The sequence below is a fragment of the Tympanuchus pallidicinctus genome, unplaced genomic scaffold (genome assembly GCF_026119805.1).
Source record: "Tympanuchus pallidicinctus isolate F22 unplaced genomic scaffold, pur_lepc_1.0 scaffold9, whole genome shotgun sequence".
Classification (NCBI taxonomy): domain Eukaryota; kingdom Metazoa; phylum Chordata; class Aves; order Galliformes; family Phasianidae; genus Tympanuchus; species Tympanuchus pallidicinctus.
The window spans coordinates 3,092,646-3,120,398 of record NW_026294813.1 but is presented as its reverse complement, the minus strand read 5'-3'; the positions used below and the strand labels follow the sequence as shown (position 1 = coordinate 3,120,398).

The following is a 27,753-nucleotide window of genomic DNA, read 5'->3' as shown; positions in this document are numbered from 1 at the left end:
TCTCTGGCTTTGTTCTACATGAATGCCTGCTTCATTGCATCAGAGGGGGCAAAGTATCAGCACTGCAAAACAAAGCCAGTTTTTTGTGTTTACTTGTCTCTAGTGGGTGTAGGTAATCACTTGATGGAATTTATGCCAATCATTTATAAAGCTATTGATTTTTATGTGTTCCACCATGCAATTAGCCAATCTACAAAGAAAATCAGGTGGTCTGATCTTTTTTTGTGTGCTTAAAAGAAGTGCTTAGCAGCAATTAGGGGCTCTTTATTAATTAAACTTGTCCAGCTTTATTAATTGATCTTGTTTGACAGGCTGAAATTAAATGTTGCTATGACTATTTAATCACTGTTTCTGGGACTGTGTTGTTGGACAGTAGCAGAGCTGTGTTTTCTCCATGTGAAAACAATGAATTACAGAAGACTGTATGTTCCCCTAAAAATAATATCAGCCTTATATCCTTCACTTTAGCATAGCCATCAACTTTTATTTTTTTCAGGTTGTTGTTTTCTTTTGATTCTGCTTCATTTCTTTTTTGACTTTAATTTGGCGCATTTCATATTCCTTCTGACAACCTTTGGAGGGTGAAAAGGGCAAGTTCAGAAACTGCTTTGAGGAGGTTGCATCCACGAGGCTGTGTCAGAGCTGCAGTGTAATAAAGACTGACATAGCGCAGTCCAGTGGGAAGCAGACTTAATGAAGTGCTGTTCTGTAATAGATTTTTAGATTCAGGGTAGAATTCAGTAGTTCTGGATTCTCGGAAACTGTTTCATTCGGAGAATGCTAACACATGTTCTTTTGTTTTCATGAAAGTAGCTTCATTTATTAGAAACTTCTAGATGAGATTCCAAGTTGCAGTAGTCCAGCGGAGAAGCTGGTGACACGTTAATGTCAGATCTGAATTTGTACTGGAGAGAGAGCAGAGATGGAAGGAATGCTTTTTATTCAGGCTTTGTTTTCAGAGTTTGGTTGTTGATATTATAGAGGGTTATATTTCTGTATGCCAGTAGAAGTTAAAAGGAAGCATCTTGTCTACACTGGTATGGGAGGATTTGAAGAAATGATAATAACAAGGGGAAAAAAAATCTCAGCATAAAATGTAGATTACGGATGTTGCCTTTCATTTAGGTCCTGTATAAATAACTTTGACTAGGCCATACCTAGAAAATTCCTCTTTTAGGCCAGTGAGACCTTTTATTTGAAATCTTTCCTTCAAACAGAAGCTCTGCATGTGGTTCTTCTTGGGTTGCTAGCACTTTGCTGATCTGCTTCGCTTTTCCTTCAGGCCACAATTGCTTGTTCTTTTATGTAAGCTCTCTGCAGTATTATGCCAAAACCTTTCTAAGTACACAACCAGACTTGTTTTGCTATAACATTAGTGTAGGCGATTGACTGATACTAACAGAAAAAGGTTTTTCGTAATAAACGGTGTAAAAACAAAACAAAACAAAACATCCTTTCCAGTAATGAGCAATCTGTGTGTTCCTATATTTCTTTAGTTTTGTTTGAAAGTCAAAAGTTGTCATTATTACCATAGCAATATATTATTTTGGCTTTCAAATTATGTGAATGAAATTGGAAGGCAGATAATAAGCTTCTGCCATTCAGATCTGTTCTTAACTCAGAGATCTGGTCCCTGTTACTTTTCTGAAGGTGTGGATTGGTCTCTTAAGATACTAAAATCTGTGGCATTCTACTTCTTGAGTGCAAGCTGTTTTTTAATTACTATCAATTCGTTATGTTTTTCAGCAAATAATTTATATCAACTGAGATATTACTGTGATATGTTTTGGGACTGTGGGTTTTTGCTAACCAAGTTTCAGTCAGCTGCCCAAGCCTGGCTACTTCTTTATACAGCAAAGCCGATGTTAATTTTTTGAGTCCAAGGAGATGGGAATGTGGAAGCCAGTATATCCAAAGCCATAACTTTTATTTGGATTCATTGATTTAAGATATATATTTTTAGTATAATCGCAAGAATTATTGAAAAGTCAGCCAGTAATTGCACTGCACAGTTATGATCAGTTACATATGTGAATTGTTCTACTAACTAATGCTGAATTATATTTGATGTATACAAATCAGGATTGATAGTATGTAAATTGCAGTCAGCTTGCATCCTCTTCTGGCATTAGACTGAAGCAACTTGTATCGGAACTACAAAAATTAGGAGCAAATTTTCAACAAAGTAACAACTACAAGTTTTCTTCCTATGGCTGTTTACGTGGCAGACATGTAAACAAATATGAAATAGTTACAGTGAACACAAGCAGACATGGGTGGTTTTTTTTATCTTATTGTATGCATATTTGTAGTTCTCATCCATCATAATTTGCAAATCACTGCAGAAAAATGTAAATACTGTCTGTAAAGTTTCAGTAACTGAAATTCTGTTTTTCTAAGACTAAATAGTAACAGTCTATTTTTTTCAACATCAAAGTTTTTGCCTCTGTCTCATATTTGGCACTGTATGGAAAAGGGTGTAGACAAACCTCTGACTTACCTAAAATTAATTTTAAATAATAAAATAATAGCTGTGAATGCTCCTGATGGACAAGTAACACATGATTTTAAGTAGGACCCTGTTCTTACTGGTATAAAAATACTTTGTGGTTGTTAAAGGTCTGCTGCCTGTTTAATATTTACTATAAACTTTCTCACAAACTGGAGTCTTTACGCAAAGATCTTTTTTCCTTCTTTCAGGTCCATTGGGCCTCGGCTTTTTTTGGGAATGACATTAGGAGCAGAAATCACTAAGCAGCTCAAGGCTTCTTCGTACATAGCATCAGGCCGAAACCTTTTGAGATGGGACCTGTCACCAGAGCAAATTAGAACAAGAACAGAAGAACTAATCAGGAAGACAAAACATGTATATGATGTTGTTGGGAAGCTTAATATTGAAGAAGTGACACATGAAAATACCGTACGGGCTTTGGCAGATATAGAAGTGGAATATGCAGGTTAGTGTATGCTTTCTGTGATTTTTTTTTTTTCAATAGTGCATTTTCAAGCCTGATAAGCAGTGCCTATCTCAGTTGCTGTAGAATTTGACTGAGATGAGCAACTCAAAAGTAACAATGGAAAGACTAATAAACTCCTAGTGGAGAAAAGGTAGTGGAAGAGAATGGAGGAATTTTGTGAATGCTTTTTCAATAAAAAAAACCTACACACTTTTACATTATGTCGTATGAGGACTTGAAGCAGTGCAGTAGAGGTATTGGTCTTGTGATCATGTCTAGACTGTCCTGAACAAATTACCAAGACCTTCCAATATACGGATGCAGTGTATGGTCAAACACAAGTCACTCAGATAACTTCTTAATAATCCTCAGAGGAGGTGGAACAATAAAAATATGGCTTTGTTTTGGAAAACCTATAATGCAGTGGTTGCATGTTTGTAATAGCCTGTGTAATAAGATATCAAATTATCTTAAATTCTCTAAAAAAAACCTGCAGTTGAAAGAGAAGTGCTGAAAACAGGCACTCCAACATGGAGATCAATCTTCATCTTCCAGAAAGGAGCAGCCTGTAGCACAAATGATTGTGTTATAACATTAGCCTATTGCTTTCACATTACTTTAACTCACAGTTCGGTTACATCCAGTGAATTGACTGGAATTGATGCTGGCAGATAGACTGACTAATCTTCATCCAAACAGAGTCCGGACAGATTTGGTTTTAATTGTATAAATGTGTTTGGTATATTCTAAGTCATTCTGTCTATGCGTAAACCTCTGTGCTTTAAATTGAATTAGAAGGCAAGTCTGTTTTACTGAGAAAATAGTGGCCATAAGCCTCTAAGCAGAGCCACTGAAAGTCACGTGTTGTCTGAGATGTACTTTCTTCTTTACATTGCCATTGCTGAATTGAGTCATATCTAACCTTTCAAGGCCATTTATTAAAGCTGTATGTGAAATTACCAGGACTTACTTCTGAAATAGCTCGTGGCATATGATATATTAACACAGCATGATTTTGGCTAGGATCTTGGATTTTTAGTCCCGTTTATCCCTTTCTCGGGTGCATGAAAAATATTCCCCCAGTAACTGGAGTTCATGAACTGAGGAGATGCACATTACAACTGGCCTTACATTATCCTTAGAAGATGCCAGAATTAAATTTGTTGTTTTGAACCACAGTGGTCTGAGAACAGGAGAGGAGAAAACAGAGTTTTCAGTGGTTTTTAAGAGGAACCATATGACCGTTTGTGCATTCTGAAGGTTTCTAAGTACTGAGAGTAATCTCCGTGCTTTATAAACAACTTAAGAGTAAATAAAATTTACTCTATTTTATGGAGTTTTTACAACACCATGTTAAGATATCATTAATCTAAAACATCATTTTTGAGAGAGGAGAATGAAAGCATAATTGACTTTTGAGAGAGGAGAATGAAATTATAATTGACTTAAGTTAATTCAGCTAGTCAAAACAATTCATTTCTATTTAGCACTTCCATTCCTTAGGAAGATAAAGTATTATTTAGTAAGTAAGGTTTTACTTAATTTCAAAAGAATATTCTAAAAATATCAGTAGCTTACAATCTCTAGAAGTTCAGAATATACATCTTTTTGTTACTGGATTGTTTTTCTAAAACATGTAGATGAAGATAGTGATTTGACACTCTTCTCTTGTACCAATTTAAAAACAACTTCAGGACAGATGGGCATGTTTGAAAGGTTTGGAGTACTTCGCTTTAAAAACTAGTATGGAAGCCTCTGCCTGCTATGAAACATTGTCAGTCTTTACTTGCAAATGTTATATCCTCCAAAAATCATGTATCCTATTTATACAACCGTCAGTTGACTTCACAGAAGTACAAAGGTGATAATTAGTCTTAGGTAATGGATTATTTTTGTAAACTGTTTATTTGTTATAATGTTATGCAATTCTATCCCATGACTCATTCAATTTTGTGTTAACTCATGTCCTTCAAGCCTAATTTAAGCATCTGGTTGCTTTGGATACTTGTTTCTTTTATCTTGTATAAATATCAGAAGAGGGAGGGAAGGTTTCTTTGTCCATGATATTTCTAGCCTTCTAAGTGTTCGCTGCCTTTTATTTAAACAGTGGAAAGAAGCATGTTGGATTTTCCCCAGCATGTCTCACCTGACAAGGAGGTACGCTTAGCAAGTACAGAAGCTGACAAAAAGCTTTCCAATTTTGATGTGGAGATGAGCATGAGAGAAGATGTGTTTCAGAAGATTGTTTATTTGCAGGTAAATTACAATAAAGAAGTGTATATGTACAGTGCTTTTCAAGATCCCTGTCACTCCTTAAATGAACCTTGTATTCTTCATCTGCACTGTTTACTTTGTGGGTCATATTTTATTGAAACAGGAAGAACATTTCTGTTTATTCAAATCTATCTAGTAACATTTAATATTAATATCCAGACGTAATTTAGAGGTAATGCAGGGAAGCCATCAAATGTGATGGCAAATATACATTTGTCCATGGTCCAAGTGAATCTTTCCTTTCAGCCCTGCCAATTTAAAAATTGTCAGTGATGCTAATAATATGTAGGTTGCTCCAAAAGTAATACCTGCTATTTATTTCTTATTACAACCTGTTACAACAGGTATGAAGCACACAGTAGCAGTATTTGACAGAGCAAATTTTCAGCTACAAAACACTCTTCTTCAACATACTCACCACCATGAGTTATGCATTTTCACCGGTGATGAGCAAGAGCCTTCATACTGCGCTCGTAAAAATCTGTACCAGTGGAGGTAACTCACTGTCACCACTGCTGAAGTGCACCACCCACTGCCACACTGTGCTCACATCCACTGTTTGGTCTCCATAAGTGTTCACTAGGTGTCAGTGAATGTCAGTGGGTGCCAGTTTTTCTGCATGGAGAAGTTCAGTGACACAGCTTTGCTTCATCTGCACTTCCTTGATGAAATGCGTCTCTGCTGCCATCTGTCACATGACAACAAAATGTAACATGATACTGGTGGGAAGATTCAACTCTATTACCACAGCACCAACACCTACCTCTGACATGATGGCTAACAGAATAAAACAGGAGGCATTACTTTAGGTGCAGGTCTCGTACATTGGAGCCCTGTTTCTTGATGCAATTGTCTGTACTTTTTGCAGTGTTGAAATGTATGTATGAGTATTAGCAGCACCATAGTGAAGTACATTTCAGTAGCACTGTTTTCTGTATTTTCAAGGCATATGTTCTAGTGTTTACTTCTAACTGGATATTGTTATATACATGTTTGTGTAGGTGTTTAAGAGGATCATTTTGAGTATTTTCTGGTATGTTTTGACAGATAGTGCCTTATGTTGAGGTGTCAGTTACTGGAATCAGTTGCTATTAATTAAATGCTTGATATATTTTATTTTGCTGCAATTTTCTCACTCCTGTGTATGGTATACACAGATAGATCTAGGGCTAACCTACCATACTTGTGTATTCATCTGTTTTTAGTTTACAGGTATTTCTGTTAGTAGCTAGTGAAACTGATTGCTGTTATTAACTCTTCATTACTTTCAGTTCAACTTCTTCATAACACTGTTTTCATGTAATGCTTGCTTTGTTTTCCTTTCAGCAATATTCGACTTATATAATAGTTACAATTTCTGTTTAGATCTCCCATTAGTGTTTTTTAGATTGCACTTGGCATAACTGCAGCATGCAAGAATCTTTAGCGTTCAGTTAGCGCTGTAGGGTAGTGACCTGCACTAAGATCTCAGCGTGTGTCAACTTCATAGCAACCGTGAAAGTAGTAGTAATACCTTTTTTCTTCAGAGCAGTTGTGAAATTGTCAACAGTGGCAGACTGATAGTTTGATTATTTCCAAATAACAGTACAAAGTTCTTCTTAATTTCTACTAAACTTCTAATGCTTTATCCTGTTGGAATCTCTTAGTTAAGAAGTCAAGTTCCAGGTCAAAAAGAGATTTTGACACACAGGAATGTTTTCCTGCAATCTTTTCATCAGTTTAAAGAAGCTAGCAAAATACCTTGGCTAAATCAGGCTTTTCATCACCCTTGTGTTCTGTTATAGTTCCGATATAATAATTCATATTGGAATTTTTATGATCCTATTCAGGGGACAGTTTAAATGCAGTGAAGAAAGTGAGGCCCCATGCTCTTGCATGTTATTTATAATATAGTTGCTCCACTAAAAGATGAATAAATATGCCATACTCAATTGACTTTTGACTAATGACTAAACTTTCATTGGTTCAGCTTTATTTAGGAACTGTTGATGGTGGAAGATCTGTGAAGTTTTTGTATTTAACTTAAAAAATGAAAATAATGTAGCCTTTTTCTTTTCTGCATACATAAGGGGAAACATTCTTCATAGGTTTATGTTGTCAAATATGCCCTGGAACTTACTCTTTAGAAAACTTTTATTTTGGCATTTGAAACCTGCAATAAAAGTGAATTTGGTGGGGAAGCTATCATGTAAAATTTTCTTATTCCCAACATCTGCACATGTTGGCTAGCACAGGCATGCTTAAGAATGTTGCCAGTCTTCTCCACCCACACATATTCAGGAATCTCAGCTTGTTGTAAACAGCTGCTGCAGTTTTTGTTCACAATATTCTAAGTTATTCTATTTCTTATTCTGCTTATTTCTCATAGGATAAAGTAGCATGGTTGTTCAAAACTTTGAGATGGTGTATAAAATTAACAACAATCACCACTTAAAAACTTCGGGGAAATTCAAAAATTTCATGTGTGTTGTACACTCAAAATTAGCATTTCTTTTACAAAGGCTATTTGGTGAACTGCACAGAGCATCCTGACCAGACAGAACTACAAACATGACTGCAGAGAACACTTGGCTCCTTGTTGCTCACGATGGCTTGTCCTTCAAGACCTGACCGGTCTTTCTGAATGTGTACTGTCCTTGACTTAAGCACATCTATGATACAGATAAACTACTCAAAGGCTACAGTAAATACTGGAAGCTATTTAATATTGGTATCTTGAAAGTGTATGGAGAGGTATGTAGTCACCAAGAGAAGAATGTAGAACACTCCTTTAGTTTTCACTCCCTTTTTCCCCCAGTTTTCTTCCTCGCGTTTAGCTTTATGTAGTAGGCACCAATATCCTCTGGCTTTAGGGACATAAAACTAGTATTTGCGAGTTCTCTCTTTCTTCCTTAAATCTCTGCTGTGTTCGGGCCAAAGAGATTTTCAGTAGTGTGGTAGTTCCATTTTTGATATATGCGTGATATTGAGGCTGGGAAATCCTTCACAAGGCCTTATTAACCAAAACTTTTCAGAATCCTCTGTCCTTAACTGCTATAGGAGTTCATTTTTACAGAGAGTAGCCTGCTCCACTTTTTTTTCATCACTGTTTCTGAGCCTTCAGCACAGTTAGCACAATATAAACATTAATGAACTGACAGCCATATCCTGGGCTGCATCAAAAGGAGCATGGTCAGCAGGGCAAGGAAGGTGATCCTGCCTCTCTGTCTGCACTGGTGAGGCCTCACATAGAGTATTGTGTCTAGATGTGGAGTCCTCAGTACATGAGAGACAAGGACATGCTAGAGCACATCCACAGGAGGGCCACAGAAATGATCCAAGAGGTGGAACCTCTCCTACAAGGATAGTCTGAGAAAGCTGAGGCTGTTCAGCCTGGAAAAAAGAAGGCTACAGGGAGATGTGATGGCAGTCTTTCAGTATCTAAATGGAAACTGCAGAAAGGGAGGATATAGGCTTCTTGTAATAGGACAAGGTGAAATGATTTCAATCTAAATAAGTATAGATTTCTGTTGGATTTGCAGTGAGATTGGTAACACACTGGAACAGGTTGCCCACAGCTTTAGGGGAAACCATGTCCCTGGACACATTATATAATGTACAATTGCATTAATATTTAGTGGTTCTGTTATAATGCTTCTATGACTTGTGATTCTTTGCAGAGTGAAGGGAAAGCTTAACCATTCTAATCTCTTACATGATTCTACAACCAATCTACACTACTTTTTAGGTCTGTACCGTGTGTAGCAGAAGGAGATATTGCTTATGTGCTGTCATGTAAATTATTTTAAAATAGCAGTTGGCAAAATATCTGTTTCAGGGTTGCCAGTATTATTCATTTTCTCCTGGAATGCAATTGGGTTCTTACCTCTTATTTTTTATCATTAAAGAGTTAATTTGCACTGATGATTGTTAGTTGACACTTGTACACAGTTGTATAACTCTTTCATAAAATTTGCATGTTTCAATGTTCTTATTTTTTTAGATATGCTAGCTATGAATTAATTGTATGTAGGTAAGCTGGTTAGGTTGTTGTTAAGACAAGCCATAACTAATCCCAACACCTTCCTATTTTAGAGGTGAACTTAAATAGAATATGTCCTTTTTAGCAAGTGCTGTAGCTTGCATCTTGTTATAATGTTCTTTTTTAGCTACTGGAAGATAAAATTATAATGTAAAATGCTATTTTATAGCAGTATTTACAACTTAGGATAAAATCACAATTTTCTGAATTAAATAGTTTAGCTTTGATCAGTTGGAAGGAAGACCCTCATGATGTTGGTCCATGTTCTGTTACAGCTAGTGTCTTGTCTCTTAATATTGGGTGCTTTAGAAAATGATCATTCAGGAATCTCTGTAGCTGTATAACCAGACACAGAAGTACCTTTTTATTTGTTGCTGTGGATTGCTTTGACCAAAAGCAGAAAGATCTATAAGCTTCACTTTTATACTATTTGAAGACCTTCAGTGAATGCTAGAAGCACTTACTTTTTAAGATTTTTTTTAATTAGTAATATTATTTTTAATCCCTTCAATTTTTAAACTATGATATTACCTTATAGCACTGATTTCTGCTAGTTAATAATATACAGAAAAGCTATATCTACGTTAGGAGCTTTAGTATACTGCAATCATAACTAAAAGGGTTAGCTTTTGTGACAGCATATAAATGTGCTACTTAGGAAAAGTGTATGCAGAATGTGTCTCTGTTCCTGATTCTGATTGAGGTATTCAGTAAAAGAAGATTTCATGCTACATCAATATGAAAATAATGTTATAAAGAATAACTTTTTGGAAAATCCTTCGTACTATAATTCATGATATTGCATTGTTTCTGTGATGCCTATAAGAAAGATGGGAGGGAATCTTTTTCAAGGAGTGTAGCAGTGCAACAAGGACTGATGGCTTTAAGCTGAAAGAGGGTAGAATTGGATTAGATATTAGAAAGAAACTTTTTTACTCAGAGGAATGTGTGGCACTGGCACAGCTGCCCAGAGAAGCTGTGGTGCCCCATTCCTGGAGGTGCTCAAGGCCAGGTTGGATGGGGCCTTGGGCAGCCTGAGCTGGTGGGAGGGCAACCCTGCCAGGAAAGGGTTGAGACTGGATGATCTTTAAGGTCACTCCCAACCTGAGCGATTCTGTGATTCTGTTCAGACCCTTGTAAATTCTTAGTGTGTGTGTCTCACTGTATTGTAAATTAAATTATGCTGTACTGTCATTTCAGCAAACCTGCAATCTTGAAAATGTAAAGCCTGAAACAAAGCGGTACCTAGACAAATCAGTTCAAGTGGGAAAAAGAAATGGACTCCATCTTCCTAAAGAAGTACAACATGTAAATATGGTTCTTAGTTTATAAATCAAAGAGAAACTTGTTGAAGAGATGTATTATTCTTGTGTATTAAGTGTTTGTGCCTATGGTCTTGCTTAATTACTGCTCTAATCTTAACTGTTCTTAGTTCTATGTCCATCTTTTAAACTCTAATTATCATTAGTTTTTAAAATTAATTTGTTGGATTCCTCACTCAGTAGATAGAGGTAGTATACTTGACTTTTTTTTGTTTTGATCCAAATTAGATTCATAACCAATGGCTTCTCAAAAATATTAATTGTGAGCCCAAGCTTCAGAAGCACATATGTAGTAACTATTATGAAGTCATAGATATTTTAATTTCAGATATTAACCATCATTGTAAAATGACTCCAAGATTTTAGCTCTAGGTGACTTCAAAGGAGCTTTGAGAATCTTGAACCCATTAGAGAAGAAATTAAGCCTATAAAGCACTTTTCAATTCTGAAAGTCACAGAAGTAAAGGGACTGACATAACTTTCTTTAAATTCTGAACTGAAGTTGTGTAACCATCAAGATTTACGCTTCTCAAATAGATTTCTGTCTTTTCTGAAAAAATCATTCTTTGTGCAAGTACTTAAGTTAGTGACAATGTTGTTTCATGTGTATTTGCATTACCAAACGGCCACCAATCCTAACGGGGTTTTTAAATACTTTATAAGTAGATAATAGTTGAGCTATATTTAAGTAAAATTTCCACTAGTTTTATTCTATGCCAAATTGCTTGTTTGTTTGGTATTTTCATTACTTGTGATTACAGCGTTCGTGTGAACTTGCCAGTAAGGGGCAGTCATGCTATAAAATACATTAGAACATATTTCAGATAGGTGTACATGAGGATTTTAAAGTGAATTTGGAATGCTTTTATCTTGTATGGGTATTCTCTTTTCTGCCTGTACTCTGGTTCAAAAAATGTTTTTTAATTTTCTGAAATTGTTAGAGCACTAGGCTGAGCCTTGGGCTCATTGGCAACTAGATTACTCAAGACAAAAGAAGGGTAAAAATGAGCTCAGGGACAGGGGAGACGTGATACTTCCTGCAATATGTTACTCAGCCAATAGTAGTATTCATTGTAGGCTAGCAGAGAACCTAACTGGAAAAAAATTAAATACTGTTAATGTGGAAGATAGTAATTGTCAGTTGATTTTTTTTTCTCCACTAATTTTAGTTTATACTCAATATAGGAAATAATGAAAATGAAGAAACAATTAAGTGAGCTGTGTATAGACTTCAACAAAAACCTGAATGAAGAAAATACGTTTCTTGTATTTTCCAAAGAAGAACTTGGTGAGTACTATACTTGCCTTTTTCCTTTTCTTTGCCTTCCAGTATTGCAGGTAGTCTTTTATTGGCCCACTGAATGATGGTTAGATAATATGAAATTCCAGCTGTATTCCATTCTTAGTTCTTCCCCAATTAGAGTTTAGAATTACAACTTGCAGATGTTTAAAATGTCTTTGTAGACCTGTGCTTACTGAAGTGTACACCTTGCATAAAGTTAGCATATCTGCCCTACCTTTTTATTTCTGTAACATTACTCATCTTTGCTTCTTTTCTCAGTTCTCCAATATCAGGCAATCCAGCATGTGTTACGTTCTTTATAACTATCTGAATTTTCTGTCATGCGAGATATTTAAGCCACTGAAATCATTTAAATTGATCTAGAAGTCATACAGTCATACAAGGCTTGGGTTGGAAAGGACTTTAAGGCTCATCCCATTCCAACTGCTGTGAGTAGGGTTGCCACTCACCACATCAGGCTGCCCAGAGTCCTATCCGTCTTGGCATTGAATGCCTTCAGGGATGGGGCATCCTCACTTTCTATGAACAACCTGTTCCAGTGTGTCATCACCCTCTGAGTAAAGAATTTCCTACTTGTACCTTACCTAAATGTATTTCACGTAACAGAAGACTTAGAGATGCATTTCTGGAGAGCATAGCATAAAAAATAAATTAAGATACTTTCTAACATCATGGTTTGTTTTCATCTGGTATCTTCACATTTTTTCTCTTTCGCTCATTACTAAAGCGTTTCAAAATTTATTTCATTTGGCTTATTAGGAAATAATAGCATTAATGGTATTAAGCAGAGAGAAGAACTGTATTTCTGTTTAAACTCCTGATGTCAAATTAGGTAGCAGCAAAACAAATGCAATAATGTAACAAAAAAAAAAAAGAAAAAAAGAAAAAAAAAAGAGGTGAGTAGATAATTCTGGGAAATATTCTTTATTGAATTGTGTTCTGTAGAAGGCCTGCCTGATGACTTTATAAAGTGTTTAGAGAAGACTGAGGAGGACAAATATAAAATAACGTTAAAATATCCTCACTATTTTCCTGTTATGAAGAAGTGCTGCATTTCAGAAACAAGGAGAAAAATGGAATCTGCCTTTAACACAAGATGCAAAGAGGTACATTGTTTATTGCCTTTTTTTACAAGGTAACAACAGGGTTGAAATATGGACATTCAGATGTTAGATTTGAACTCTGTATATTGTTTAGTACTGTGAAATTAAAGCCTGTTAATATGATCTTCAGCAATTCCTTGCTTCACGTGTATGTACATGTATACATCTTAAGATGTCAGTGGGTGCTGTTGATATATGTGGCATTTTGAGAAAACGATGACTTTCTCTACAGAGTTCTGTAGTATCTTGCACTTACTTCACAGATGGCACAGTCAGAATATGGCTTCTCTAGACCTTCATGTTCTTCAGGATGGCAGGATGGCAGTGATTATTTCAGTGTTCTAGTTATGAAATGTAATTACATGTGAAATTAATACACTGCTTCTTGAGGAGGTATTTAATGATGTGTTAAAAAACCACTAATTTATTTTTAAAGATTCATTTAATTAAATAGATATCTGGAAATTTAATTTGTTGAAAGAAGAGATAATTTCACAAACAATTTATTTTATACTGATGAGAGCAGCACACCTAAGTAGGTACAAATAAAAAAAGAGGTGAGAAAAGAAGAAAAGAGAGAAGTGTCTTTCAGCCGGCAATTGTACCAACCACTCGTTAGAGAACAATGTTAGGCTTGTGCTTTTGTACTTCAAGTGCTGTGAAATGTGAAGATCAGAAATTGAAATGACACCAACAGCTGTAATTCAGAACACTTAAAGGAGTATGCTGTTGTAACTAGGGGAGGCAACTTCAAACTTGGTACATTATACATACCTTGATTTATTTATTTCTCTTTTTTTCCTGAGAAATCTTGTTTTTCTAGAAATCAAGATAACACAGTTATGTTTTCAGCTTCTCAGGGATCCTCTACACTATCTAGGTCAGGGCCTGGGGCTTTTTGTCTTTCAGATCCCTTTCTCTGGCTGCTATTGTCAGAACACTGACAAACAAGTAAATAAGCTTTGAATGTTAGCACAATAGCTTTGCAGTATGTCTTAACCACTAACAAGCAATTAAGAATTTTGTCAGCTGTGTCCCTGTCATCTTTTACATTTAAATGGTTGATAAATGAAATAATATTTTTGCAAGAGTCAAGGATTTGTTATCCTTAAAACGACTGATATATCTTTTGATTAATTGAAATAGATTAATTACAGTAGGGAATGTAATGGCTCGGATTGACTAAAGAGCTAGATTATCTTGCTACTTGTGATCAAGTGCTTTGAAAGATTTCAAAAATCTCTCTAAGCTTATGGGTTTTTTTAATATTTATGTTTTAAAGTGTCTTATTTTATATGTTTTCTATTTGTAATGATTACAGATATTTATGTAATTGTTTGATAATTAGATTTCCTGGTTTCACTTCACAGACTTGCCTGCTTTCTTTTTTAGGAGAACACCAAAATTCTTCAGCAATTGCTTCCACTAAGGGCAAAAGTAGCAGAGCTGCTTGGTTATAATACACACGCCAACTTTGTTTTGGAGGTAAACACTGCAAAGAGCACAGATAACGTAACAACCTTCTTAGGTTTGTTCTAATTTATAAATGATCTTTTTGTATTTGCACTAGCAGTATGGCTCCTCAGCAAAGAAACGTTGAAAGACACGATTGGCAGTAGTGTCTATCTATCTATCTATTGCCTCTGGGTCCCTGGTTTTTATATCATAGCTGTACAAATTGCTCCATGGTATGGAAGTATAAGATAAAAATCTGAAAATAACTGCCTAATGATAGCCAAAGAGAAAAGCTGTTATCATTCTCTGCCGCACCATGCAGTTATCTTAATTTCGACCAGAATAACATGTGCCACTAAAGTAGATTCAGTTTCAGAAGGCTGCAGCAGAGTTGCAGTTTTTTGTTCCCTTTACATTAGCTGCAAGGTTTTGTGCCCATGTAGCCTTAAGTGTTTCTTTCTGTACATTGATACAACAGCAATGAGTATAATAAAAAATCTGAGTATGTGATGATGTTAGTTCAATGAACTGTATAAAATAAATTAAACTGGGAATGACATGACTCCTCTGAAGACAAAAGCTCTCTAGTGGAATTCAATCTGACAACTGAGATACTTTGACAGTGATGCAGATTTGTATAGCCTGTTGATTTTGGGGAACTTTTACTCATTTTAGTGAAGAAGATTGTATATTTAGATATCGCATAAAATCAAAATCCCCAAAACTACTTTGTACAGCAGTAAGTTGTTTGGTGATAGTGTTTTGTTTTATTTATTTATTTGTTTGTTTATATGGCGGTAAGGAGGTTAAAATGCATCTCTTCCTTTACCTTTAATTCTTTCTCATTTCTCACGTTGTGCTGTGGCAATATCAATTATCGGTGTATTTATAAATTACCCTTTGTTTTGATTTGTAATTCTTAAAATTGCCTGAGTTTTAAAGTACATTTGCAATATTTTGAACTCTTTTCTATCCAGTATATTTTCATAATTCTACATAGGATTACATTACACTGTGTGGATTTTTTAATTTGTTATGAAGCTGACACACCTCAAAATGTCCTGGTTATTGTGGTGGTGACTTTAGCTTTTTACAAGTATTTTACTATTCAAAAATATTTTGTGGTAATTTTGGTAGAGGGAGAACTTTCATCAGGTTGTCAGCTTTAACTTAGTAATTTTGTTCGATATTCAGCCAAAGCATGACAGTATAATTTGGTATGTTTTGTTCATATATATACCTGTTTTAAACCGATGTTCATAAGTTGATCTTATGGCTAGGAGGAAAATCTACCATTTTGCCCTACTCGGAATTTAGTGTATTCTGGGCTGAAAACTATTAGTATTTATCAGTCATGTAAAAGTATATAGTGCCTTACAGTCATACAAGAAACAGGAGTGCCAGTACTCAAATTTTACGCTCCGTATGCCATGACAGACCATTAACCTCAAATCCTAAAGAAAAGTATAGTTCAGAAATATTCAGAATATAATAAACACAGCATGTACTTCAAGGGAGTTTCAATAAACGTAAATATTTTGTATTTAGTGTATTGGTTTCATAGTGCTATGGCCCTTCCTTTTCCAAGAAAAGCTGTATTGGAAAAAACTGAGATTAATAAGTTTGATATACAGTGGCTGTGGTAGAAGAGTAGATAGCTATCATGTAGCCAAGAGCTTTTGGTTTATTGCTGTTCAATAGGACTATAGCTAGAAATAGATCAGAATCTGATCTTAAGTGATCTCAAAAAAAGTGTTGGAATCCTTCGTTGCAATTCCAGTAACTAACAGTAGTAGTGTTTGGCTGCTTCTGTGGAAACACATTGAAAAAACTGAGGTTAGCCAAAGTAAAATACAAAGCTTCAAGCACGTGTCAGGTGCTACTTTGTGTGTTAAGTATTACGTTCCATTTTTTTATGTCTTTGAATAAGTCCACATTTATCAGAACCTTTCACAGTACTGCTAAGCCCCTCTGTATTTCTACATTGCTTACAACATGTATGTGTTAAAACTCATTAAGACAAGAAACCAATTTGCTTCCTGTTCATCAACAAATAGAAAACTCAAGTATGCCTTCTGGGACAAGCACTGTTAAGTTATGTTACATAAATGTGATTGTGTTTTATAAGAATATACATTATAGTAAGGAACAAGCTGATTTAAAGGCAGTCTTTGTTTCAGATGATTTGAGTGAGAAGCTAAAGCCATTGGTTGAGAAGGAAAGAGAATTCATTCTAGATTTGAAGAAAAAGGAGTGTCAAGCGAGAAACTGTGATTATGATGGAAGAATCAATGCATGGGATCTTCATTATTATATGAACAAAACAGAAGAGCTGAAGTACTCCATAGATCAAGAAAAGCTGAAGGAATACTTCCCAATCGAGGCTGTTACGGAAGGCTTATTGAATATTTACCAAAAGCTGCTTGGACTTGTATTTGAGGAAGTGGAAAGTGCTCATGTTTGGCATGACAGTGTTACTCTTTATACAGTAAAGGACAATTCAACAGGAGAAACATTAGGGCAGTTCTACTTGGACCTTTATCCTCGGTATGACTTAGTGCTTTATATATATGTTTAAAATGAACTTGGTTTACTGGGTTGCTGTTGCGGGTGAAATTAAATACATTGGGAAGTAAATATTTGTCCCACTGGTGAGACTGTTGCTGTTGGGCTGCTTTCAGATAGATTATTTTGTCTTTTTTTTTTTTTCTTCAGTACTAACGTGTTTCCTGCTCATGTTCACTTTTTGAACCATTAAAACTTTCTTCATTTTGTGTAGTATTGCTGACTACTCAGTTATCCACCATTCCTCTTTTTCCTTTTCTAACTGAAATACCATGTTTTACTTCTCATTAATGTTTTAACTATTCAGATCAGTCCTGTTCCTCTCTGCTCAGAGTGTATCATTTCTCCCATTTCCTCTTTAAACTTTGTGTGCCTGCTGTGTAGCTAGTTCTCTAAACTGCTGAAGAAGATGTCAGATAGATCAAGACCCAAAAAAGATTGCCATTGAGCACCCCTTGAAATGTACATCTAGGTTAATCTCTATTGCTCTCTAGCTATTAGCAGCAGGATCTATGTTCTGTCAGAGGTTAAGAGAGTTGACTAATTTGGCAAAACTTGTTTTCAGCTATTCCTTTTCGGTCTGTTTCTTGCTGTTTTTTAATTTCTTTTGTAGTAATTTATATGTTCATGCATTTTTTAAAGCACAAATTTATTTACTTCTCTGAGTAAGGAAAATTAGTGGATACAGTAGTATATATATTTTGCTTTAGAAGTAGGCACAGATTTTCTACTTTATCTATTTGTCTGTTCTCTCCTTTCTGCGTATAATGTGAATTTCCGAAGACATTTATTAGTAAGACATTTCTGCCTTTACTACCCCACTGTCTTGTGTCTAGGGCAAAAGTTTCAAAATCATTCTTCCTTAAACTTGGATCGCACTGCAAATGCTTTAAACTGTGTTCTTTTGTCCCCGATGAAGGAAGGAAAGTTACTGCTTCAGAGAATAGAACATAGTCCTCTTTGTTATAGTGTTTATGAGTAGTTCAAAATAGAATTGGCATCTGAGGTGTATATAATTTGAGTAAAAATCAAATTCTTGTCAATGCTGCTATGAATCTTCAAATAGTGTTCTTTAGGTACTGTTCTCCCCTCTTCTGTTCTTAAGCAGAATCTTAAGCCTAGCAACTCGTAGAAGTCATAATAAAATTTTTGTATGGTCCTCCTAATGAACACACATAGTTTCTTCATTTAAAGAGACACCAGCTCATTGAACTTGTTCTTGAATATTCTGGTCCTGAGCAGGATTGTGATTTCAAGATAATTTCTGAAATATTTTCTTGTACAGAGAGGGAAAGTATGGGCATGCAGCATGCTTTGGTCTCCAGCCTGGCTGTCTTCTCTCTGATGGCAGTAGAATGATGTCTGTAGCTGCTCTGGTAACCAATTTCACGAAACCAGGATCAGATCGCCCATCACTGCTGCGACATGATGAAGTAAAGACATACTTCCATGAGTTTGGTCACGTAATGCATCAGATATGTGCACAGGTTAGTGATGCTTCAATTTCAATTTTCTTACATTTTTCGTAGCCTCCAAGCAATAGATAAGTTTATTTTGGAAATTTTACAATTTTAGCAAAGTGTATGTACATTTTTTTGGTTGTATTTCAAGATGACCAGTTGTTTTGTCTGTTTTTGATCTCCAGTTAAAACAACACATCAGTGAATACACTTTTCAAAAAATATTTTCAAAAGAACATCTACTTTTGCATTTGCACCATTGGGTTTTAGTGATGATTAAATAGATCCACGTGTAAGGTAAAGAAGGTGCCCAGTTGTGACTTCTGTTACAGCTGTCTGATGTCTTTTTACTACTCCTTGCAACATACTAGATTTCAGAAACAAACAAAAAGTCTACTATCCTCATTAGTGCAAATGATTTATGAATTCATATAATTATGTCCTTAACCTCCATTGTTTTTGTAGTACACTTCAGAGCTATCATTCTTCCTATTAAAAACATAAAGCAGGTCTTGCCCGAGCTGTTATATTTTCTGTTCTCACATCTCACTGTCAGGGTTCTCACTGAGACCAGAAAAAAGTGATTTGCAGATTTTGCACCAAGGTATCATTATAGTTATAAAATTTCCTGTTTCATTTTTCCTTTCTTCTGTCAGAATTAATCTTAAATACTGAATTTGTTGTTAATGTAATAGAAACTTTGTATTTCAGAAAAAAAGGGAAGTTGCTGTGTTTATTCACTAAAAAAAATCACATAATTATCCACAAAATCCAAACGTTGTGCAGTATTGCTGTGGCCTATAAAACAGTACCAGTTCATAAAATCAGAGCAATATAATGCACATTGAATATTAATTATGTCCTTGTATGGGAACTGCTGAGTCACGGCCTGAACCTCTGATTGATCACCTGAGGTGAGCAATGAGTCAGCCATGGGAGCACAGGTGAAGGCAATTCACCCTGCTGCCCGAAGGGGTGGAGCCTGGCTGCACCTCTCCTAGACCTATTTAAGAGCTGGCTACCAGTGGGGAAGGATCTCTTATGGAGATCTGCTCTGCTGGAGTTTCATAAGTGAGCCCACAATATAGGTAAGTGTCCTATTTATTCTCTTTGTGTTATTATAATCTGCTTTGCCTAACTCTCTTGTTTATTTCATAATTACAATATCTTAATATTCATTGATTATAGAGTCCTCAATCCCAGAGCCTAGGACTGCAGAAAAAGCAAACAGACGCATACAAATCCACGTATTAAATCTAGAATTAAACAAACGATGCTCAAGCACATTTAAGAGCAAGTAGCTATGCATCCACTTATATTTTTTGCATCTTGAAAGTGATGGTAATGTGATCATCTTCACCTGAAGACAGTTCAGAAATCAAGAAATAAATAAAGAAATTGAGAAATAAAACCTCGTCTTTTTTTCTCAATTACTTGAGAGGAGTTTATGAATTAGGTACATTCAGCATTACAGCAAAATTCTGGAAACTGATGAAGATGTTCTGGCTGTTGCAGAGCCCTGTCTGGGCAACCTCAATGTGGACATCCACTTGCTGAGAACTGCACATAAGTCAGAGAGCTTTCTTTCCAATTGTCTCTCGCTGCTGTGCTGTCCTCTGCTTGCATTGCTACTGTGCTCACTGCTGTTGTATTTTATGTGAATAATTTAATGGATTAGTACATACACCAGCAAATAATATCTGTATCGTACATAGGAACATCCTGTGCTCTGAGATTTTTCACATGCAAAGCAGTGTCTTTTTTCATTTGCTAATTTCTTTTTTTAAGCATGTTAAAACTTGATGTTTAAAGAACATAGGAGGATCTAGCTGAGTGGGAATCTGTGAGCAGCAGGTCAGTGTTTGGAGGGCAGTAATGTGTTGGAAGTCTGCTGGCATGTGAAATATCAGAGTAGAGACAGGATCTTTTTATGATATTAGGGAAGGACAGCTAATCAAGAACCTGAACCAATTTTTCTTTCTTCTTGGGACACTGGGAGATTTTGTTTGTTTTTCCTTTTAGAATCTGAAGTGTTTTTAGTATTAGAATTTTGCTTAGAAGGAAAAATAATAAAATTGGGTTAACAAAAGGAGTAGAGTCACAAGGCAAATCCAGAGTTAGATAAAGTAACTCCTGTTGATGTTCGAACTTCTATCTTTCTAAAGTTATCATCTTTTTAGAAAAGAGTTTGGGATAAATTTTATGGATTTTTGACTGTATTAAGCCTTTCTTCAAAGCCAGTATCTGCGGTGGTCTTTTTAAACGTGAAGCAATTGACAATAGTGAAGTGTAATAAAATAAGAGAAAAATCTCTAAAGTGGCTGGCTTTCAAAGTGAAGACTCTTCTGTCAGTGAATGAGTATCAGTTTGGGGAACCGTTCGTGGCTAAAGCTGCTCGGGTTTATTTATTTCAGGCCATGTATTACTGACTCAAAAATTGTGCAGCATTTTAACTACGTGTTTTATGAAAGAAGACAGTTATTAGGGAAAACCTTGATAGTATAAATTGGTCATGTAAAATCTGTGAATGAGTGTGTTAGACTGCAATGCAGTGATCAATTTTACAAGTGTATTATTGGAGTTCATTTTTTTACTTCGGGGTAGTATAACATAATTTTATAACAATTAACAAATCTTCCAATTGTAATAAATAAGACAGCATAGAAATATCTGTGTTGCGGTCTTAACCTGAGAGATGAAAAGAATAGTACTAAAAAAACTGAAGTAGAGAATCACTAGCAGAGAATGGAGTAAGTAACTACTTCATAATCTGTTTTGTTGCTTTTTAGTTGTCTAATATATGTATTTTTGTCCTTCTTTCTTTGAAGTTAAAAATCTTGTTTTAATTGAAACGCTGAAACTTCAGTATCTGAAAATTTGTGTTCTTCCAGAAATCTTGGTTACCATTTTGATTTAATACAATGGCTTTTCTTTTTAGACTGATTTTGCCAGGTTTAGTGGTACTAACGTGGAAACAGACTTCGTAGAGGTACCTTCACAAATGTTTGAGAACTGGGTGTGGGAAAAAGAACCGCTACAGCAAATGTCAAGACATTACAAAGATGAGAGCCATGTTGCAGATGCTCTCCTTGAGAAACTAGCTGCCTCTAGACTGGCGAATACAGGTATCTGTCTCTCTCACACAGCGTGTGTGTAAAAAATGGATTATGATTAAAAATTTGCTTGGAAACCTCAGAGAAAGTACTATCTGTAAAACATAACAAGCCCATTACTTTTCCTTTTTATGTACACTGTCTCTGTCAATACTGTCAAGAATTAAGTGAGCACTTTCAACCAAAAAGTTAAGTTTGTTGTCTTAATAATTCCTGAGTTTATTTGCTTGGTTACAGCCATTAATAAAGGCTGTTCCACTGCATACAGGAACAGCAGCAGCTCTGGTTTTCCAGGCTTACCAAAAGGATTAATATACTTCTACAACTTTCCCTAGGTTAATTTTATTTTTTTTACCCCAGCAACTCTATTTATTTAATGCTGGGTGAGAGAGAGCCTTGGTTTTCCAATTTTTTTTTCTAGTGGCCCTGGGCAGACACTGTGCATTATTAGTATAGAAGTATCAGATTTTCTGCATGTATGTTATGAATTTCATTTGCACGTGTTATTTGACAAAAATGAAAGTTGCTTGCAAGTTTACTGAATGTGCTTACATACGTGATACAAGAAGTGTTGCAGCCTTGCGTTGCTCAAACAGCCTCTTAACTCCTGAATCCAGAATCATAACTCTGTATTCTCCACTTCAGTAGGTACACTGCATTCCCAAATCAAGGTCCCAGTTCTGCTGTCTTTCCACAAGTTGTCTCTTCCTTGTCTTTATCTCAAGATTAGCAAGACCAATTTAGTGTTATTGCACCTCATCTCATTATTATTATTATATCCCTCTTTCCACTCCATCCCTGTAATCAGAGCTCCCTGCACAGCATCATTTATTGTGCAACTTATGTCATTAAAGCACTGCTGCTTATTTCATACTTCTTCCCTCTCCTAAACAAGAAGTGCTGTCCTTTCAGCTGACAGGCACTGTAACTACATAAGCATTTTATGCCGAGCAGAGGGTCGTATCTTGTAGCTTCTTCAAAATATCAGAGCCTGCAGCAGCAGCAGTTCTTGCTATCTTTGCGGTGTGTTAGGCAGTGTCACTACATCATCTGTGCAAGCCCTGTATGAAATGGCAACTAGAACTGATGACAGCTGAGAACATGATTTTAAATATTGATGTTTGCTTTTAAAATACCTGCTTTTATTAGTCTTTGATCTGGGAGGAAAGTAACACTTGAAAATATGGACCTTATAATGGTGATTCAAAAATATTCCTCTGTTTCTTTTTTCTTTTTTTTTTTTTAGCTGAAGCATTTGGATGGACATGACATAACTCAAAGTCTTTTCTGTAGTTAAAATTGTGAAAATTTAGAATGTTTGTTGAGATCTTTGAATGAAAGGTGCTAAAGAAACTCCAGCTCTTTTGGTATTAGTAAGTTGAATGTTCTTATTCCATCAGGTTTTCTAACTCTCCGCCAGATTGTTTTGAGCAAGGTTGACCAAGTGCTCCATACAAAACCATCTGTTGACCCAGGAGATGAATATGCCAAATACTGTATGGAGATCCTAGGAATTCCTGCAACCCCAGGTATATCAGTACAGTATGCCCAAATACTTCATTTAGATATGCCTTCCTATCCTAATAATGTTTGGCTTAAAAAAAAAAAAATCAAAGTTGTTGTTTGTAAAATAGCCTAACTTATGAAGCTGAAATAATTATTTTGAAAATTGGAACAATCTTAAAGATCTCTTCTGAAGGAAGATGGAAGTATCAAAAGCTGTACTTTTGCAAGTTGTATTTCGGAGCCAGATTATGTGAACATGGCATTAAATGTTCTGTCACATCTGCTTCAGATGTGCAAGTAGACCAAAATGGAATTTTCCTTTTGTAGTCACCAAAATATGCATAATGCTTTTAGACCTGTGATGTTAGTAGTTCTTAATTATATCATACAAATACGTATTAATTTCTTCAAATTTTGTTTTTTTCATACATAAAATAAATGAAATAAATGACTGCATTTGATTTTAATTAATGTGAACTTTTTAAGGAACGAACATGCCAGCTACCTTTGGGCATCTGGCAGGTGGTTACGATGGGCAGTACTATGGATACCTCTGGAGTGAAGTGTTTTCCATGGACATTTTTTATAGCTGCTTTAAGAAAGAAGGCATAATGAATCCTAAGGTAGGTAACAAATGCTTTCTTTTAAAGATTCCTGTTGTGCTTTATGTCAGAAGACACATTTATTGCAATTAGAAATTGCAATAGAAATTGCATAGAAATAACATCTCAAGTACACTTCTTGTCAAGTTCAACCGAACTGAAAAAAAAAGTGTAAATAATTTCTTTTGAAAATTATCTTGAAATTTTGGGGACTGCATGGATTTTATTATAATTATATAATTATATAATATATATAATTATATATTATGATATTATAGTCATATTGCTTTGCATTGCTTTATAACTTTTAAGACATTTAACATATATATCTTAATACTTTCCTCTTTAGTTTTAAACAAAAAAAGCCATACTCCTCCATTGAAAGAGTAGATAAGTATTCTTTCACTATGGAATATGAATAGAGCCTTAAATGTGGTATTTTTTATTTAAGTGTTACTTAGTGAATACACTTTATTTTGTTCTTTCACAGCACACTACAACTTAATTTTTTTTCCTCCTTACTTTTTCTCCCATGTGAGTTTTGAAGTTCAAGTTACTGATGGATTTCAGATTTACTGGGCTTTTTTCTCTTTGTAATTCTTCAGCCTCTTCTGCCTCCAGCAGGAAAGAGGGAGGGACAGTCAGTGTTGTAACGAGTAGTCCTACCAATTTGGACAATTTTTTAACTTCTCAACAATTGTAGCATTGGAATTCTATCTGGAGATGCTACAGCTTTGTAATGGGAACAATCTTTTGATTTTCCTGCCTGTTCCATCTTCACGCAACGCATGCTCCTCCAGGGTGATAATAGATAACAGAAAGACTGTGATCATTGGTCCTGGCCTTCGGAACTGTTTTGAGTGATTGTGCAGGCAAAACCCTGAGCCATAGTTTATCAGAACTGCTCTGTGACCTTTACTACACCCTAGGGATGGAATTGCAGTTTATTCCAATTTTTTTTGTGTAGGTTTTTGTTTTCTTTCTCAGTCACTGAATGGGCACTTTGAGAAGTGTTCAGTTACATGAGGACTAAGTGGATATTTGCAGCTAAGAGGCAACTAGGTCTGCTTTTAAGGGAAGCTTCCTGTTGCAGCTAAGAAGACAGAAATAAAAATGGTTATTTGTGTATGTGTATTCACGTGCATGGGCATGTGTGTGCCTGGCTCGCTCTCTCATGTGTGCAAACATACTTTCTTTAGACGTTCACATAACCTCAGGGGGAACTTCCACTGGAGATTTGCTTGCAGTTTCATGGCAGTACTATCCTTTTAAGTTGGTTCTCTTTTAATTTGTTCTTTGTACTCTCATTCTATTTAAGTGTAACAGTGTTCTGCAGGGTGGGAAAACCATCTTTTATAAAAAGTTGCTAGATACTAGTGAGATTTTTTTGTAGATACAGTTCTTATGTCTTGATTTAGACTACTTTTCACAACAGCAGGAAAGGAAGTCAGTTACAGTATTACGGCAAGGGCTTTCAGAAATTTGGCTTACCTCTTCCTGTTAGAATAAGATTTCTCTTCCTGTTTTGAGCAAGTTATTGAAACTCATTTAAGCATCTCTATCTGGAACAATTATTCAGCAAACACTAACATTGTTAATTGCCAAACTCCTAAGTCCATGCACATTATCTGGAATTATTTCTGGTCCCTCTAGAACTGAGTAATCTGCTGACCGGAAACACAGCAGCAGAAAGGCACATTTACACAAATAACATTTTTAAATTGAGGAACAATACTTTTTTTTTTTTTCTATTAACATTCAGGAAACTAAGACAAATAGCAAAATATAAGCAGTCCTTCTTCAGTGATAGATTGTCTTATTCACTTAGCTTTTTCCATCTGCTCTTTCAATGCAGTTAAGTAATGGGAAGTCCATCAGGTAAAAATACCTCAGATTTTGCACTAGTGATCAGTGAGCAGAGTAGTTCTGTCTCATAGGTTTCATGTGTGAGGGAAAGATATATGTATATGTACAGTTACAGAGTTTTTTTTAATTTAATACTAACAGCATCTAGCTACATGAAAAAATATTTTCTGATTCATACATATGTCTCTGAAGCCCCAAATTCTCCAGATACATTCTTATAAATGTTTTCTTTTAAAGAATGTCTTCATTTAATGTTGTCTAAGAAGCTCATTTTGTTTTTCCTAACATTAATTTCCTGCATTAATATTATTCTTGCTGAAAATATAAACTGGGTTAAGTTTCCATTATTCTAGCACACTTTAATTGGGAAATAGTGTGTGTATATATTAAATAGTTATGCATATAAAATGTGTGTATGGGCCATGTTATTCCTCACTGGTATTTGTGTTTATCTCTGTACTGTCATTCCTCAAATACATGTGGAAGAAAGAGAAATCATCAATTAAGGGAGAATGGATGTTTAGATTCTGTTTGCCTGTATATTGATCGTGTTATGGCTTATAGAATGACATCCATAACTTCAGCAAGTTAATGTGATTGTAAATCCCAAAATAATGCAAAACCACAGGAAAAATTATTTGAGGGGATAGGTTGAATTTCTCCAGTCTTGAATTGTTCCAGCCAATTTAAGTTATATTGTGGCATATTTTGTTTTATTGTCAAGAGAATCTGGAAAGAGAGGAGATGTTTTTAAAAACCTACACAATTAGACATGACAAATATGTAAAAGTTGCAGCTTCCAAGGTGAGAAATACTAATGTTCTACTTTACCTTTTATCAGGCAGGGATGAAATACAGAAATCTTATTTTGAAACCCGGAGGATCTTTGGATGGGATGGATATGCTTCAAAATTTCTTGGAGCGTAAACCAAGCCAGAGAGCTTTCCTACTGAGTAAGGGACTGTGTGTGCAGTAAAACTGTGATTCCTTTGTAGTGACGTTCATGTATGGAATGAGTTGGAAATGTCAGTGTGATTCATATTTTAACTGTGTATCATTTTAGGCAAATTGGGTTACTTTTTTCATGATTTTTTAGAAATGTGATTTTTAAATTGCACAGGACTACAGAACGCAAACATCAGGGGAAAAAGAAATCTGAAATGTGCAGAAGTTGAGAAATTTGTGTGATAACTTCTTCTTTGAACTGTTACAGTACTAATCACTATGGGGATATGTTGCCTTGTTTCTCTTTTAATAGATGCACTTAAACTGTCTTGTGAATGAATTTTAAAACTGGGGATAAAAGGGGACATTACCAGCAATAAAAGAAACATTCATTTATATTCGGTATTTTTCTATTGCATCAATGGCTCACAATTTATTTTTGGTGGAGTGGAAGTGTTTATTTTATCATGTCTTCATCATCTGACTTTCTGACAAAGTTATTTATTAACTAAGATTCTGCAGTGCAGTAAAATGTCTGCTCTTACATGTATATGAAAATGCCTACAGGATGGTATGGATATCAGTTGGCTATCCAGGTGTGTAGGAAGAAGAAAATCTAAAACCAATTTGTGGCCCATGAAGGTAAATATTATGATCTGTATCTGTCCCAGGGAATAGTTTTCTGCAGTTTTCTTTTGTAGAAGCCATCCCCAAAGGTCTCCATCACACTGCTACTAAGACCATCTTATGGCTAAAGTTGCTCTCAAGAAAGGAACGTGTGATGTTCTAAAATGGCTTGGAATCATCTTAAAGTGTTACTGTATCAAAGTAAGCTGCCATTTTTTATGTTGCCCCTTGAAAACATATTGAATCAAATTGAAGCTGTAAAGAATTGATCTTGAAATTGAAAAGATAACCTGGATAAAGACCACTTTTCTGGTTTTGCATTTCTTCATTGTAGGTATGAAACTTTTTCTGGATGTGAGTTTATTCTGACATTATTCCAAGCATGTGACGTAAAATCCCCAAAGACAGCACGTAATATAATCACAGTCTTCTGTTTTAGAAACACAAGTTAATTGCCTTAGTACTGCACAGAAACAATTACCAAACATGCCAGAACATCGGTATCTGGCAAAAAACAACCTGTGTCATAGTTGCTAGACCCATGTTTCCACTGAATTAAATTTCAAAACATTAAAAGCCTATTTAATTCCAACCCAATTTCAGGTATTCACTGTAAAATAATAATGAAGTAACT

General features: G+C 35.3%; 1 protein-coding gene across 2 annotated transcripts in view; it reads left to right on the top strand.

The window, feature by feature from the left end:
* NLN (neurolysin) overlaps positions 1-26,888 on the top strand; it is a 37,472-nt gene extending 10,584 nt beyond the window's left edge. For both annotated transcript variants that reach the window (XM_052670435.1, XM_052670436.1), the window contains exons 2-13: positions 2,701-2,957; positions 5,065-5,213; positions 10,453-10,560; positions 11,760-11,862; positions 12,823-12,983; positions 14,373-14,508; positions 16,616-16,982; positions 18,286-18,487; positions 21,399-21,585; positions 22,974-23,102; positions 23,566-23,702; positions 26,389-26,888. In XM_052670435.1, the coding sequence (XP_052526395.1) occupies positions 2,701-2,957; positions 5,065-5,213; positions 10,453-10,560; positions 11,760-11,862; positions 12,823-12,983; positions 14,373-14,508; positions 16,616-16,982; positions 18,286-18,487; positions 21,399-21,585; positions 22,974-23,102; positions 23,566-23,702; positions 26,389-26,523 (2,071 nt within the window). In that variant the 3' untranslated portion in view covers positions 26,524-26,888. The remainder of the gene's footprint in view (positions 1-2,700; positions 2,958-5,064; positions 5,214-10,452; positions 10,561-11,759; positions 11,863-12,822; positions 12,984-14,372; positions 14,509-16,615; positions 16,983-18,285; positions 18,488-21,398; positions 21,586-22,973; positions 23,103-23,565; positions 23,703-26,388) is intronic.
* The last annotated feature ends 865 nt before the right edge of the window (positions 26,889-27,753 follow it).